Source organism: Cylas formicarius, unplaced genomic scaffold (assembly GCF_029955315.1).
Source record: "Cylas formicarius isolate icCylForm1 unplaced genomic scaffold, icCylForm1.1 PGA_scaffold_12__32_contigs__length_19106922, whole genome shotgun sequence".
In the NCBI taxonomy this organism is placed as follows: Eukaryota; Metazoa; Arthropoda; class Insecta; order Coleoptera; family Brentidae; genus Cylas; species Cylas formicarius.
The window spans coordinates 3,253,467-3,272,098 of record NW_026844225.1 but is presented as its reverse complement, the minus strand read 5'-3'; the positions used below and the strand labels follow the sequence as shown (position 1 = coordinate 3,272,098).

At 37.7% G+C, this 18,632-nt stretch overlaps 1 protein-coding gene across 1 annotated transcript; it reads left to right on the top strand.

Moving 5' to 3' along the window:
- Positions 1–12,782: 12,782 nt before the first annotated feature.
- Positions 12,783–17,700, top strand: LOC132695754 (uncharacterized). The gene is made up of 3 exons (XM_060660210.1): positions 12,783–14,676; positions 14,730–17,061; positions 17,130–17,700. Exons 1-3 carry the CDS (start codon positions 12,783–12,785, stop codon positions 17,698–17,700), a joined length of 4,797 nt encoding a protein of 1,598 aa, XP_060516193.1.
- Positions 17,701–18,632: the final 932 nt, after the last annotated feature.

Here is an 18,632-nt window from a genome sequence, read left to right as displayed (position 1 = left end):
CACCGTTACCATCTCCGGCGCAGAGTATAAATACCACACGCACCGCCGATAACCTCCCAGTGTTCGAAGTGTTTTCGGAGCGCGAGCATTGAAGATGCCAAGTGAGATTTTGGCGAAACGTCTGCAGGATTCCAGTCGGATGCAAGATTTGCAGCATTCCAGTCGGATGCAGGATTCCAGTCGGAGTTCAACGAGCGAACGGATGATATCCCGGAATATAGTGTCATCACATTTTTCCATCCGTGAATCAATACGTGAGAATATCATACACCTTTACGGGAAGGAGACCTTCGACAACAACCTCCGAAGCCAAGTCGAAGACCCCTGCTCCCGATGCAACTCAAATCACTAACTCCGAAAAGACGGACTAGCATCCACTCAGAAGTAACTACCCGAGAAGCTACGCTTTAATTAGTCTGCGAAAAGCTGCAGCTAGGCTCCACCTTTTCACTTAATGGGGAGCTGTTATATCCGGAAATCCTATTGTCCACATGGGTTAAATGCCACCGACCTGCAAGAGTGCAACGATTGCGAAAACATCGTGTCAACGATATGTCGCAACATCCGCAGCCGTCGACCCCGTCAACGTCAGCATAAATTTATTATAAATACTAATTTCTATTGTAAAACGTTGTCTGATAACATTGTCTCATCGCGAGGTTATTATGTCCATTTTTAGTTTGATTTTAACGGTCTAATAACATTCTCTCGTCACAAGGTTATTATGTCCAATATCATTTTGATTATAATTTTAATTTAAAGTTAATAAATATATTTTTTTAAAAAGTTATTTTTGAAAAGTGAAATATAAAAATTGGCGCAGTCAGTAGGATCCGTTCACGTTGCTAGAACACGAGTATTCTAACTAGTGACGGCGGATTCCAATCCCTTAGACGGAAAGAAGAACCATCGCAGCCCAGTCGTGCCGGAACAAGGAACCTTCCATCACCGTTTCGAGAGGCAAGAATTCGGAGTAGGATCTGTTCACGTTGCTAGAACACGAGTATTCTAACTAGTGGCGGCAGATTCCGACCCCTAAATCTAGGGAACAACGAAGACAGCCCATCGTACCGGAACAAGGATAAACCCATCAACCGTCTCGAAAGGCAGCAATGAAAATAGTACTGTAAGTGTTAAGTATCGTTACGAATAATTTTATTTTTAATTTGCAACATTGTTGAATTTATTACGTTCGATTACCCAAGGTTGAAAATTACCTATTTATTGAATTTCCCAACGTAGAATCGTTCCGCGATAATTATTTTGATTAAATTTTAGTCTCCAAGTTTAACTTGGCAATATTTAAAACAAAAAATAATTGTGTTTGAAATTCTTATAAATTAATTTGCTTTTTCTTAAAACCTAAAATAATGGCAACTCAATCAGACGAACCTAGTACAATGCTGGAAGTTGAACCATATAAACTTTCGGAAATTTTCTGTATCGTACCTGAATTTGAGGGCGACCAAATCTTTTTAGGAAATTTTATAAACGCGTGTGATTGTGCTTATAATATGGCAACAACGCAACAAAAAATTCTTTTAGTGATTCACATTAAAAATAAGCTCCGCGGTAAAGCAGCTCAATTAATTAATTCTAGGAATCCTGATTCATATCTAGAAATAAAGAAACTATTAACTCTACACTTTGGTGATTCTAGAGATTTACCTTCCCTAATTCATGACCTTCAACGTCTTAAACAATTGCCCAATGAATCCGCATTAACATTTTTCAATCGTCTTCAAGTCCTAAATGCGAAAATGCATTCATGTGTTCAAAAATCCACCACATTAGGATCCAAAGAGCAAAAGGATGCTCAGATATCTTTAATTGAGAATATGACCCTTAATACACTTCTTACAGGTTTAGAACCTAGATTAGGTCAACTCATTCGTGCTAGTAATCCGACTTCACTTTTAGAAGCCCAAGCAAGGATTCGTCGACAACTCCAACTCTCATATTTTGAAAATCAAAAATCTGTCAAATTAAATTCTCCTAAATCGCATTCTGCGACTATTCGAACCCCTCTTCAGCAACCCAAATGCACTTTGTGTAATAAAATTGGCCATACTTCGAATCAATGTAGAAGTACGCATCAGCATGTCAAACCAAATTTTTCGCAATATCCACAGCAACCTTCTAATTGGTTCCAACAAAGCAACATTAGCAACAACCCGAATCAAATACCGATGAAATCTTCAAACTCTTATCCTAAGCCACATTTTATGAATCCAAACCCGCAGCGAACTCATCATGTAAACTCAAACCCGATCTACATCGACGGTTATTCCGGAAATTCCCAGGAATTTTCATATGAAAATTACACTCTTCAAGAAGATAATGAACTTCAAAATCATTATTCTAACCATCCAGAAAATTGCGAACCAGAGCAGGATTTTCAAGAAAGCCCTTACGATATCCCACCAGACGAAATGTCTCCAGACCCGATTTTCGACATCAATTCCCAAATTCAAACCCTGAATTTAGACAACATGAATCCCAATCTAAACTTTCCAGAACAGAACTTCTGTTAAACCCTCTTCTTACGGTAAATTCTAAAAATTTATACTATATTTTTGACGCTACGCAAAAATTCAAAATATTAATAGATACAGGCGCAGGTATTTCTATCTTTAAATATAAAACCGCTGAAAATTACAGAACACGAGTTAAGGAAAATATTACCATCCAAGGTATAACAAATCAAACACTTTTTATTAAAGAATCCACACTTATTCCATTCACCGATAACGACAAACATAAAGTCTATCTTTACGATCTTGATATCGAATTTGACGGAATTCTCGGTTTAGATTTTCTTGATCACTACCAATGTATAATCGATTTAAAGTCCAAAAAACTTATAACGAATTTCAAAACAATGCCTTTACATAAAGTAGGACACGAATCTGTTCTTCCCAAAATTTGTAAAAAACCTCAACAAAATATTCAAAATCGAATTTCAATCGAACCTAGGACCGAAAGAATTTTCAAATTAAAATGTAGTTTAACAAACACAGACGCTATTCTCCACTCTCAAGAATGCCAAAAAGTTAGGTTACCTAATGCTTTAGTTAAAGTAAATAACAAAGGTGAATTTTTTACTACTGTTATTAACGCTAATGCTATCCCAAAAACTATAGATTTTTCAAATTTATCTATCGAACCTTTTAATACAAATCTTAACGAAAAAGAAATAAATAATATTTTCAATCTAAACTCTCAACCTGTTGATAGGCGCGGTAAAATTCAATCCCAGTTACGCACCGATCATTTAAACGAAGAAGAAAAAGAATTAATAACACAACTATGTCTTAATTTTTCTGATATATTCTATTTAGAAGGAGATCATTTAAGTTTTACCAATGAAATTAAACATACTATTGAAACGTATAGCGCCAGACCGATTCTTACAAAATCATATAGGTACCCACATGTCCACAAAAAAGAAGTAAAGTCACAAATCAACAAAATGCTCGAACAAGGAATCATTCGACCTTCCACTTCTCCATGTCTTCCCCTGTTTGGGTTGTCCCAAAAAAATTAGACCCTTCTATGAAACAAAAATGGCGCGTAGTCATCGACTATCGCAAACTAAATGAAGTCTCTGTCGACGATAGATACCCTCTTCCCAATATTTCCGATCTCTTCGACCAGTTAGGCAGATGTCAATATTTCACTACTTTGGACCTAGCCTCTGGGTTTCACCAAATTGAAATTGATCCCAAGGACGTTGCTAAAACTGCATTTTCAGTTGAAAATGGTCATGTTGAATTTCTCCGTTTACCCTTCGGACTAAAAAATTCTCCATCCACTTTCCAACGTGTCATGGACAACATTCTCTTAGGTCTTCAAAACGAACGATGTCTCGTTTACATGGACGATATTATCGTTTATTCCGCTACCATACACGAACATATACAAAGGTTAACTGATGTCTTCAAACGCCTTCGTGGTGCAAACCTCAAACTCCAACCTGACAAGTGTGAATTTCTTCGAAAGGAAGTAGCTTATTTAGGGCATCTCGTGACCCCAGATGGAGTCAAACCCAACCTTGAGAAAATAGACGCTATTAAAAAAATTTCAGAACCAAAATCACCAAAAGACATTAAATCCTTCCTTGGTTTAGCCGGTTACTACCGACGTTTTATCCCCAATTTCGCTAAGATCTCAAAACCTTTAACTAGACTTCTCCAAAAAGACACACCCTTCGTATTCAATTCAGAATGCAAAAATTCATTTAATGAGCTTAAAAACGCTCTAATACGTGACCCAATACTCATTTATCCAAATTTCGAGGAAACTTTTGTCCTAACCACCGATGCCAGTGCATTTGCCATTGGTGCAGTTCTTTCACAAGGTCCAATTGGAAAAGACCTTCCCATAGCATATGCCTCTAGAACTCTATGTAGTGCAGAGACGAAATATTCAACTATAGAACGGGAACTTCTCGCCATAGTATGGACAGTTAAACACTTCCGCCCTTATCTGTTCGGAAGAAAATTTACTCTCGTTACTGATCATCGTCCTTTAACTTGGCTATTTTCGATAAATGACCCTGGTAGTCGTTTAGCTCGATGGCGTCTTAAGCTTGAAGAATACGACTATACCATTGTGTATAAGCCCGGTAAAATAAATAAAAACGCAGACGCTTTATCCCGTGTTAAAATTAACCATATTCAAGATTGTGTCGATCTCCAAAAGAAAATTTTTATCCTTGCACCTAATAACGATGACATTCATAACCGACCATCCACAAGTAAAGAAGAAATCGTTCACGATGACAATTCTAATAATTCAGATATCGAAGACGACACAGCGGAAGTTACAGAAGAATACAACAACTTCGCATACCTTCACAAAACCACATCCCTTATAGATTATTCCAAAATAGAAACCTCTAATTCGCAACTTCTCGACAAAAACCACAAAGATATTGTCACTTTCTTTTGGCAATCAAAACTTGATGATTTGCATAACAACAAATGGACGCTGCTAGTATATAAGGAACTAAAACCTCTGCGAGAAGCCATACGACATAATAATAAAATACTTTCCTCTCTCACAGAAATGTTAGACAATTCTTCTCCTCGTATGACAGCCTTCAAAACAAGTATCCAAACTCATTTTAGTCTTCTAACCAGAATTGCTGACTCAGTCGAAGAAAAATTTTCAGAAATTACTATCGACACTGAAAATTTTAATTTTAGAACTAAACGCGGTTTAATTAACGGTGTAGGAACTATTTTTAAATCAATTACCGGAAACCTAGACTCTACAGACGGCGAATACTTTAATGAATGCATAGATAAAGTAACTAAAGACGAACACGAAATCGAAAAGCTGTTAAAAAATCAAATATCGGTTACATCATCTGTTATAAAATCTTTTAATTCTACAATTCAAAGTTTCCGAATCGACGAAGAAACTTTCAATCAGGATCTAACTCAAATTCAAAAATATCTCTATGATATTTCGGACACCGTAGCATTTTACGAAAGTCAAATTAAAACACTTAATCTTTGCGAAAGCCTTATGGAAAGTTATGTATACCTAGAGTCTTACCTCAGCGATATATTAAACGCAATCACGTTCGCACGAATCAAAGTTTTACATAGTTCTATTATTTACCCACGAGATTTAGTCATTTCTCTTCAGGAAATTTCAAAATCCTTGACAAAAAATAATTTACCACTACCACCCTATACTTCGAGCATTGCAAGGTACGTAGATATTATAGAGCTAGAAGCATTTCAAACTGAAAATAAAGTTGTTTTTGTACTAAGAATACCCTTAATTGAGGCTGAAATATACACGTTGTATCGTGTTTTACCTATTCCAATTTTGGACAATCGAACACGATTATTTCATATAATTCCATCAACAATAAAATATATTGCGCGTGATGACGATTCTTTACTCTATGTACTACCTGAAGATCTAAAAAGCTGCAAACAAATTCGCGGTAAAGAAAGAATCTGTTTTAACTTAATGCAATATCCCATCGATAGAGAAGCCCTTTGCGAAGCGCAGTTGCTTAGACATTCCGATCGTGTTCCTGTTACATGTCAATCTTCAATCGTCTTGGCCTCCGATTACAATGTTATAGAAATCGACTTTAATTATTGGCTAATTACCGTATCCGAACCACTACCAATCTCCATTAAATGTGGAAAAAGAGACCTCGTAGCCGAAATGTTAAAAACTAATTCTTTACTTAAACTACAACCAGATTGCAGTGCATTTATTGGAAGCTCCAGAGTACGAGCTAAATACCTTGTCGAAGAATATAAGAACGTGACCTACAAGAGCCACGCCGTGGAGATTCCATATGATTGCTGTTCTCACATTCCAGAGAAGTTTCAACCCCCAGAGTTGAAACCCCTGAAGCTAAGTAAGATCGACACCGACGACCTTAACGTGGCCCAACACAAGCTGCACGAATATTCGGAAAAATTAGAAAACCTACTTCATCAACCAACCCTTCAGAAACATTCTCACTGGCTAACAATTATTTCGATTATTTTAATGACTGTTTTAGTACTTTGCTATTTCGATTGCAAATGCCGGAGAAAGAAACCGACAACACTCAGCATCGCCGATGGTAACGATCCCCAACAACCTCCGAAGCCAAGTCGAAGACCCCTGCTCCCGATGCAACTCAAATCACTAACTCCGAAAAGACGGACTAGCATCCACTCAGAAGTAACTACCCGAGAAGCTACGCTTTAATTAGTCTGCGAAAAGCTGCAGCTAGGCTCCACCTTTTCACTTAATGGGGAGCTGTTATATCCGGAAATCCTATTGTCCACATGGGTTAAATGCCACCGACCTGCAAGAGTGCAACGATTGCGAAAACATCGTGTCAACGATATGTCGCAACATCCGCAGCCGTCGACCCCGTCAACGTCAGCATAAATTTATTATAAATACTAATTTCTATTGTAAAACGTTGTCTGATAACATTATCTCATCGCGAGGTTATTATGTCCATTTTTAGTTTGATTTTAACGGTCTAATAACATTCTCTCGTCACAAGGTTATTATGTCCAATATCATTTTGATTATAATTTTAATTTAAAGTTAATAAATATGTTTTTTAAAAAAGTTATTTTTGAAAAGTGAAATATAATATATATATATATATATATATATATATATATATATATATATATATATATATATATATATATATATATATATATATATATATATATATATATATATATATATATATATATATATATATATATATATATATATATATATATATATATATATATATATATATATATATATATATATATATATATATATATATATATATATATATATATATATATATATATATATATATATATATATATATATATATATGCAATACGTCATATACACCTCCGCTGGAGAAACGTAATTGATGAACTCGCCTCCGTTTCGGAGGCGAATGCGATTTTTCGGAGGCCAATACGTATCTCTGTGTATAACACCTTTTTTCAATAATATAGGTTGTAGGAAGTCATCTACCGTATTTTCGACTGGAGGCCACTAGGTATGTTACACACGTACAGATATACAACCGGGTTCACGAATTCCACACTTGAGGGCGCCACCGGTATATATGGCATATACAGTTTTTTGAGTCTGCTAGTTGCTGTGGCCTCCACACATGTAATAAACATGTACAAATAAACCTCCGAAAGTTGGCAACATGGTACGGAGGTAAATAGGTATATCGTATCATGTACGGAGGCGTATAAGTATGTATTTTGTGCCGAGGCTGATTTGTATACTCATATATGTATACTATACACAAAGCTGCCGTCGTGCCCATATCAGTTTAAAAGCAATTAAATCAGTATATAAACAAATTGCTTTTCCAATACGGGAATATTGAAATTAAATTGTTTTGTTAGCATCTAGTGACTACCCAATACTGGGTAAGGGTAAGAAGAAAGAAAGAAAATTTCTGTTGAAGAATTTTTAATAATATGGTGGTTTACAGAAACAGAAACAAAATCGCAGAGAAAGGACTGCCTACTCGAATGTACGCAAGCTTAAAAAGTTATCAATAGAGTCCAAGTTGTACCCATTTATTTGACAAAGTATGTTATTTCCTTGAGGATATACAAATTAAAGTAAAATGCAATGGTAATAAGAACATCATATTAACAAAAACATGCATCAAAAAACGCTACCTTTCGTGGACAACAACTGTAAAAATTAATAATAAACGATATTTTCTTGAAAACTATTTTTGACGGTACGCATTGTAAACATAAGTTTTAATGCGAATCCATCCTTTTTCTTTTAACAAGGAGGGATAGTGTTCAATTAGTTCTAAGCACTCATGCTTCTTGGGTGCAATTTTCCTTTTAATATTATTTTTGAAATGTTTTAACACTATATTAGCTTGGTTTTCGGTCCAAGAACTTCTTCCGGTATCCTTCGAACCTAAAACAGTACGAACATAGATATTGATCAATCGAAAATTTGAAATTAATTCCAAAGTTTTTTGTTCCCTGACGTTTTTTTATCCGTTGATGGTGACGGCTGCTCAGTAAAAGGTAAAGCGTTCTCTTCAACTGGGGTGCATACATCCCCACTGGCAGATTCACAATCAGATTCGACGCATTCGATTTCTGGGTTTATATTAATTTCATTTAAAGATTTTCCCTTATACTCTGCTCCACACCCTTTATCCATCATTATTAATAGCTTGGAAATTTTTGCCGTTTGCTAAAGGTCTTGCGGCAGTCTAAAATAATATCTTATATTTAACAATACGTGATATACAATATATTACATAATGATAGTAGTAGCTATCTGAGTTCGCTAACGTCATGCCGTAATTCGTGTAATAATTACCATGGGAATTGTCTACTCTAGTTTTTTCTACGACTTAAGTAGTTACCACTGGAACTTTCGCCGAATGTCGGAAAGTCAGATTCAGCTTTAAGCGGCCTATTCTACGTCAAATACACTGAATTTACGCCGAATTACGTATTTTCCTTTCACACAGCGAGAAGGATGAACCTGCCTTTAAAGTAGAGACTACGTAATTCAGGGCTTATTGATAGAAAAAAGTTGTTATTGCATATTTTTTGTACTTCTACATCAATAATCTAACTTTTGTCTCTTCTATTTTCAATTCCATATTGACGCAGTTTTAAGTCCTAACTCCACATGGGTAGATAAATGTTTTAAAAATAATAAAGTTTCTTTCAAAATTATATTTCTAAATGGAAATATAGTTTCAGGTTATTTTTGAATCCTATGTCAATAAGCATTGAATTGCGTACAGTTTACTTAATAGGTAGATCCGTTCTCCGTACAAGTAAACTATATCTGGGAAATGCTATTAGCGATTAAGTGTAACAATTTATGGGAAAAGCCCTTTATACAACTTACTTGTAGAATTCATTGTGGATTTTTACGGTATGACTCATAAAAGTGGCAAATTGTTCAGCTTCTTCCGGACTTAACCTTAGAATTTGCATTACGGTTGCTATTTGTTTTCGTAACTTATTGGACGTCAGTTGACGTGGAAATTCCAAATATGCTCTCTGCGCATATTTTCTAATTGCGACATCTGCTCTTGGCCAGTGATTACTATCTGGGTAAGCAAATAAATATTTGTTGTCCAGCGAAATAAAATTGGTTTTTAGTCTGATTTCAATCATTAGGTTTATGTAGTCTTGAATGTCTCGTGGGAATAATATTATTACTGGCCGGATGCCTTTTCCACCAGTAACCACCCTTTTATCAATTTTTGTTAATTTTTTTTTCGATTCCGTCAAAGCATTTAAACACTCATCTTGATTAATAGAAGAAAAGTTACGAAGATATGTATCGAGGTTAGTGTATTGGACATCGCCGATACGCTTTCAATTATAAAGAATTGTTAATATTAGGCACACATCAGTTAAAATTCTGTATTCTTTTTTATTATTTGGGTCGTTTTTCAGATTAGCAGCAGCTTTATTTCCACATTGAATGACAAAATCTTTAAATTTTAATATATCTTTAGTTAGCGGTAGTATGGCTGGTTTATTCCATTTAGTTTCACTCATAGTTTTGAAAGCTTGGCTAATAATCTCTGTAGTCCACTGAGAGGCCATGAGATCTCGAAAGCGTTTTACTTCTTTTATTTTCATTGCGGGATCAGTACACTTGATGGATGATCTTTTTTTAGTATTAGACGAATTAACAATTCGCCTGCTTGCTTAAGTGTTGTTCCTATGTGAGCTGATAAACTAGGTGCTCTATATGTTTTACTGGCAGGATCATATCCACTAATTCTCTTAGCCGATTTTACCACAAGATCGAATAACACAGGATCCATTAGGTCTACCAGGGTGAAGCGACCATTTTCACTTTTTGTATTTCTGACGTTTAGCAAGTTCGCGCATTTTATTCGAACACACTAACCTCATCTGTTTTCTATTATGTTTTTTGAGATATTGCTCCCCAAAATGACAAATTAGTGGATAAGTTCTAACCACTAAGGATATATTATCAGCTTTCATAATATTAAACACTTCTTTCACGCGCAATCTGTGCAATGTATTATTTTCGTCCATAGCAGATGCAATTAATGTTTGGGATGCAGAAAGCTGATTTTCTTTTTTAAACTTCTCATTAATATTTTTTAAATTTAAATTTTTTGGTATAAATTCCCTTGCAATGTGCACAAGGGTAGTATTCTTGGGCAGGTTTTTTTGTTGGTTCGGTATATTGGTTTAACAGCACCTTTCAGAAAGTCCTCAAAGTGTCCTGCGTTCCGTAGCAGTGAAATAACCTTCTTTCTTTGTTTACTTTGTTTTGGATATGATAAAAATTCGCGAACTTCCTTTTCGTCTATATGATTTCTTTCCAAATGTTTTTCAAAGTTAGTAACTTCAAATCGACAAAATTTACACGTAACCTTCTTCTTTTTACCGCCAAAGGTATTCGTTACCTGAAACATTTAATCACGAAAAAATTGCCTGCAAACAATAAATTCATATCTATTTTTAGACACTATTTAAAAAATGTATCTTTGTGTAGAATACGCGGGTAAAACAATAAAAAAAAAAGTTTTATTTACTTTTTCAATTGACTGCGGAAAACTTTCCATCCCATTACTCATGGGTTGCAAAATAGATGAAGACTTTGTGGAAGCAATTAAACTTTTGTCTCTCAGCTCATCAACGTTTATTATATTTTGAGCATTACGGGTACCCAATAAATAATTTCCACGATCTTCGTCGTCAAACATCGTTGGCTTAAACATTTACTTAATATAAAACAGCTTGTTGACCTGTGGATGCTTGTACTTGATACAAATCTCTCCAATAAGCACAAAAAGTTTTTCACAAATACATATTTATTAAAATATGACAGCTGTTACTACAAGACCGTGTCTTTATCAAATCTAATCTAATTTTCAACTTTTTGAGGCAGTATAAAAAATGTAAATAGCTTGAAATGTGTGCCCAATATTTATATTGATAGACGCTCCATAAAACGTAGTAATGAGCATAAAAGCGCTAATAAAAATAAATAAGAAATTGGATTTTAGAATATTAGATTTTACATGCTACAATTCAAGAATTTTAAAGACATTTTATATATTGCCTTAATAAGTCGAAAATAAACCTATTAGAATCTCTGGAGATGTATTGGCTTATTAACAAATTAAATTTAAAAATATTACTAATTTAAACACCTACAATAGCAGTAATCAACATAAACATTTAATTGACAATTTTATTATCGTATATACGTGGTAAATGCACGAAACATTTTTATTAATAACATAATCTAAATAAATTTTTGTTCTTATTTATTTTGTTAAATTTATTTGTTATTTTGAGTACAAAATTTAACTGAAAGTGGCATTTAAAAAAGTGTGTAAAATAATACAAAAGTTATATTTACTTTTTGATTTAACCGCGCCAGACTTTCATTCTGATTAGTTACGGGTTGCAAAATAAATAAACTTGTAGAAGGAACCATATTATCTGCTGTGACTTCATCAACCCGCATGGCATCTCGAGCATTATAGGTGTCTGAAGTATAAATAATAAAGAAATAAAACTAAAGTGTATTTAAGAACAAAATGACGTTTATAATATTAATAAACCACCAAAAACTTTTTAGGTTTTTTTCGTTTTTTTTCAATAGTTCAAAAATTTAAAATCAACCATTGAATAGAATAAAATCATCAGTATAATACGGTGGGAAAAAATCAGGTTGGGATCAGGCTCAGCCCTTACAAGTAAAGAAATAATTTAAAAAAAAAAGGGAAAATAATATTGTGCACGCTATCTGATACATCCGATACAATATGCGAAAATAAAGAAAACCTGCGAGAGAATATATATATATATATATATATATATATATATATATATATATATATATATATATATATATATATATATATATATATATATATATATATATATATATATATATATATATATATATATATATATATATATATATATATATATATATATATATATATATATATATATATATATATATACCCCTCGGGGGCTCACAACTGGTGGGTACGGGCCTGGCGAACCCGAGGTACCCTAGCTGAGTCTCATTCTGTTTCAACTTGTCTTGTTTGGGGCTCTCTCTCCCTTTCATCTTTCCTATCGGCCCCTAAGCCAACTCTTGGTATTTTTCCGACCCCGACGCTATTAGCTTGCGAGGGCTAGGGGTCTCTCCTTTTCACCTATTTATATTTCTACCTGGCAGATAGGTATAAAATGCGTTAAAAAACGGATATGTCCAACGGAAGGCAGAAGAGTACGGTGCAAGGTTTCGGATGCCTAGTACCGGTCCAGAACAGGGGTGGTGAAGCAGGCCCCACTGGACCGTCAGCCAGCGACTGCGGCTCACCCTCAGTGGTATTCCAGGCTGAAGAGAGTATTTTTGCTACTGGATACGAAGAGATAAACCCGTTTCAAAGAAGAGACTCTATTCAAAGAACACCACCGAGACGGAGAACCTTCTCGCTCCCAGACGCTAGTGATCTATTGGCCCACCAAACAGAAGGTCCTATCACGGAAAATGCAGCTAAAAGAAAGAGACTGGAGGGAACCCCTGATAACTCAACAAGCAAAAATGTGAACAACAAACAAAAGGACCTTATCCACACCTTAGACAAAATATTCGCACAGGTAAGAACTATGGAAAGAATAATCAAAGAAGCATATAAACCAAAAAAGGAATACTGTGAGATCAGTGGCAAACTATCCTTCTTAACAGAGAAGCTCCGTGCGATGGATATCGAAAAATGGCTGCATGATGTGAGTACAAATACTGAAGCAGAAAAGAAACTTCGTCTAGAAAATGATGAACTGCGAATGCAGGTCAACGCTATGAAAACGGAACAGAACGACAAACGACAAGAAAGATCAGAGACTATAAAATGTGACGCGTGTGCACGGGCACGGGAAAAAAGAGTCTTAAGACAACAGCAGCTCAAAAAAGAGGAGACTTTCGAGTGCTACCAGTCCATCAGTGAAGAGGACTGGGAAGAAAACGTATTTTACGATTTGGAAAGTATCGAGGGACCAGCGCAAGACACCGCAACGGAGTGGGACCTAATTCTGCCGTGTAATACTAAATTGGAGTCGCGCAACAAAGAGATCAATAGAACAATCGACAAATTTGGGGCCAAACATGGTATTATGTCTCAAAACAAGAGAGAAGGTGAAGTTGCCATCATGGTGCACTCCGTGGGCTTTCCTGACGTTAGTGGAAAATTAGTGCAGTCCACTAGGTGGATATTCTACCCTATCTTGAGCGAAAAATCCACTCAGTCAGAAGTGGGCGACTCAGAGATGTTCGAGGCTCTACGCAGGATCAAAATCCAAGTCATAAAACAGGATAGAACTAATATAGCGATTCTCGATAACGATGAGATCACCGGAACCATAATGACACGAATGCTGCAGTTCTTATTCTGCGATACGCCAGTACGTATTGCAAAAATTCGACGAGAACAGTACCAGCCAAGCCAGCATATAAAACGCAACAAAGAGACGAATCCGAGGAAACCCAAGGAAGATGCGCTGCTGATAGAAATGAAAGACACGAGCTTTGCGGACCTCCTTAAGGCCGTTAAAACTGCTGTAGATCCTAGCGCTATTGGCGTCGACATTGGACAACTTAGAAAAACAAGAAACGGCCAAGTCTTACTTACCGTCAATAATGGATCCGATCGAGCTGAACTGCTAAAAAGGGAAATTGGTGAAAAGGTACCCGGGGCCACTGCACATTTGCTAAAAAGCAAAAAAGTTCCCCACGTTAAAGACCTGGACGAAGTTACTACAACTGACGAGATCAAAGAGGCTGTTTCTAAGGCAACGGGCACCAACCCCAGTAATGTAGACGAAAGAGCTCTCAGACCAGCTTACGGAGGCAGGCAAAATGTCACCCTAATTGTAAGCGAGGCGAAAGCAGAAAAACTTATCAATCTTAAGACGATAAAAATCGGCTGGACTAGTTGCCGAATTTACGAAAGGCAGAGAGAAGACCGATGCTTCAGATGCTGGGGATTAGGGCATGTCAAGTCGCAATGTAAAGGACCAGATAGAGAAAAACTATGTCGGAAATGTGGGCACGAGGGCCACAAAGCAGATACATGCTTGAATAATCCATTCTGCCTCCAATGTAAAGCAGAGGGCCATCAAACCGGCTCCCCTAGATGCTCATCAAAAGTGCAGGCGGCGGTAGCGCCAAAGAAAGCAACCGCACCCACACAATCATCAGATTCCTCCAAATAAATACCAACAGAATTCGCGCAGCCCAAGATCTGGCGCTGGCAACTGCGATAGACATGCAAGCAAAAGTGTTGATAGTAAGCGAACCCAACAGAATCGCTATTCAGAATAGAAAGGACTGGATTAGGGATAACGAGTGCAAAGCTGCCATAAAAGTCATTGAAAATAACATAGCAATTAAAAGGCAGGGTAGCGGTTCCGGATATTGCTTTATAGAAACGGTAGACTATACCATCTATAGTTGTTATTTCTCCGGCAACGACGAGATTGATCAACTGGACGAGGCCCTATATGAAATCGGCAGGAGGGTGCAAGGCAACAACGAAAAGGCTATCATTGCTGGGGACTTTAATGCCAAATCTACGGAGTGGGGTATGACGCATACTGACGCGAGGGGCGAATTGGTCACAGAGTGGATGGCCGCCAACGGCTTAATCACTGTAAACCAGGGAAACTCGCCAACGTTTCAAAGCCAAGGCTACGGTTCGATTCTTGATCTCGCCATAGTGACTGAAGGCATCAGGATGAAAATCGGACAATGGACAGTAGCTGAAACAGAAACGTTAAGTGATCACAACTACATAACTTTTGAAGTAAAAAATAGTGACCCGACAGTGGTACGGCAAAGAGAATGTAGAGGCTGGCAAGTCAAAAAACTTGACAGAAATAAGCTTCACAATGCAATCGGGTCGCTTGGCGAAGACGGACCATCGGCAAGAGATTTCTCAGAAGAGTTGGCAACGCTGTGTGACATCTCAATGCCAAAGAAAAGGAGTTTCAGGAACAAACAGCCTGCGTACTGGTGGAACAGCGAAATAGCGGAACTTCGTAGAGACTGTATAAATAAGCGACGGAAATACACAAGAACTGTCAAACATGGCATTATTCGAGATACACTAAGAACATGGGTGGAATATAGAGAAAGCAAGATAGCGCTCAGAGACAAAATCAAGAAGGCAAAGAAAGAGTGCTGGACGCGGCTCCTTGACGACGTTGATCGTGACATCTGGGGCGATGGTTACAAAATCGCGATGAAGAGCCTTTTTGGATTTCCGCCGCGACCTAACCTAAGCATGGAAGCAACAGAGAAGATCGTACGACATCTATTTCCGTGTCATGACGCGGTATCGTTTGCTCGCGACGATGGTGCGAAGCCTGTAGTATTCACCGTGGATGAACTAAGCAACGCTGCTGCGAAACTTAAGAACAAGAAGGCGGCAGGCCCTGGAGGGGTCCCGGCCGAAATCCTTAAGGAGCTGGTGGCGACAAAGCCTGAATATGTATTAGCCACTTATAATAAGCTAGCAGGGAAAAGCTGCTTTCCAGTGGAGTGGAAGGCAGCTAGGATGATCCTGCTGAGGAAAGGCGACCATACGCTGGAGAACCCATCGTCCTATAGACCAATCTGCCTGCTAGATGCAGAGGGAAAACTTTACGAGCAACTAGTGATTGCACGCCTGCACAGGGAAATTGAGCGTACTGGTGGTCTGTCGGCTAGGCAGTATGGCTTCAGGAGCGGTAGACAAACAGTTGATGCCATAGCAAGGGTTATTGAAATCTCCAACAAGGCTTCAAATTTCGCGCATGCAAATCGTAGACAGGCGGTTATAATAACTCTTGATGTCCGAAATGGCTTTAATAGTGCCTCGTGGCAATTAATCCTGGAGGAATTAAGAAAGCGCCAAATGGACGAAGGCCTAATAAACTTAATAGCGTCATACCTCTCTGACAGAGAGATCCTACTGGAGGCACAGGGACAGGCAAAGGGGATCGGCATAACAAGCGGAGTACCACAGGGCTCGGTCCTTGGACCCACACTGTGGAACGTGCTCTATGATAGGCTTTTTGCGTTGGAGATGCCAAACGGAGTGACACTAATAGGGTTTGCCGACGACATCGGCTTGATTGTGGTAGCAAAGAACGAGGAGCTCCTGATGTGCAACGCAAACACGGCGCTACAGAGAGTTGCGCGATGGCTCGAGCAGAGACGGTTGGCCCTAGCGCCGGAGAAAACCAAAGCAGTGTTGCTAACCACAAAACGGAAGATAGGCCACGTTGTTTTCGATGTTATGGGTAGTGAGATTGGCTTGAGTGACGCTGTCAAATACCTGGGAGTGTGGCTTGACAGAAAGTTAAGTTTCGCTGAGCACGTAAAGCGAACTGTGCAAAAGGCAGAAAAAACGACTTCTGCGCTGTTGTGTCTAATGCCAAACATAGGCGGACCAAGATCATCCAAACGGAGACTTCTAGCGAGCGTGGTACACTCTCAGATACTGTATGGGGCCCCAGTCTGGAGCAAGATTACCGAGAATAAGAGACTAATAGCTGTGTTATCAACGCTAGAAAGAAAGCATCACTGAGAGTGTGCAGCGCGTACAGAACGGTGTCCACGGAGGGAATTAGTGTAATAGCGGGGATCCCGCCGATAGCGCTACTTATAGAGGAACGGCGGCAAAGATACTCAGGAGCAACAAAAAACGAAGCACGAAATATCCTCCAAACCAGCTGGCAAAAGAAATGGGATACGGGGACCTATGGCCGATGGGCACACCAGTTAATCCCGGACATACAACAGTGGATTAATCGCCCGCGTGGGGAAGTGGACTACTTTCTCACGCAGGCTCTATCGGGGCATGGTTGCTTTGGAAAATATCTGTCCGACCGAGGACGCGCCCAGACCAGTGACTGTCAGTACTGCGGCCTGTTGGACGACGTGGAGCACATACTGTTTCACTGCCACAGGTGGAAGGAACAAAGAATTATGTACTCATGTACAACAGGTACCAACTTCAACCCGCGCAACATGATGGCAAGCCTGATGGGTGAAGAAAATAAGTGGAGGGAGGCGTACAGAGTGATTCGGAAAATTATCGAGAACAAGGAGAGAGATATTAGGGCAAACCGTAGTACATAGGTGGAGAACCTGGGACCGGCCCTTGTACCGAAGTAATGCGTAAGCGGTTTCCGGTACAAAGGTGCCTGCGTAGTAGATAGGGTGGGTTTTTATAGTCGGTAGGCGGCAACACCACACTCTGTGTGGTGTCTGAATCCGACACAAGGCTAGCCAATTACACACCAGGCTAGTATAGTCTTTTGAATATTTTTTTAGCACCCTCCAAAAAAAAAATAAAAAATATATATATATATATATATATATATATATATATATATATATATATATATATATATATATATATATATATATATATATATATATATATATATATATAAATATATATATATATATATATATATATATATATATATATATATATATATATATACATATATATACGTCATGCAGAGTGGTGTCCTCCCATGTAAAATCCTCGGTTAAAGTGGCATCCGGGACAAAGTGAACTCCGATATACGGATGCCAACTTGAATTTTTAAAATAATGTCGGCATTACACTTATTTGAGCACCACCTATTCAAAAACACTTAAAACCCGCGGACGTCAATTTTCACGTTAGCTGGATAAAATTATACGAGGTGGTTCAACGAGATTCCGCTTGTGTCACTAGCATCGATTTCTGTGCCTGTATATTGGTTATATATTTAGCGGTGGCACTGACTTCCCCAATTTATGTGTATATAGTGATATTGGCAACGGTTACTTTGACTTCCATAATTTACCGTGTATATTGGAAATATGTCGTCGGATTATATTGGCTTCCCCATGCGATATAGTTTTGTTTTTAGTGGCCACATTGCTATCCCTTAAACCTAACCTTTCTGAATATTTTCATTACCTATAAAAATTTGTGTCGGCGTAACTTAACAATGAATCGTAGAAGTAAACGTATCTTGGATCTAGCTCGAGACAAGAGCCTAGCAGGTAGGAAT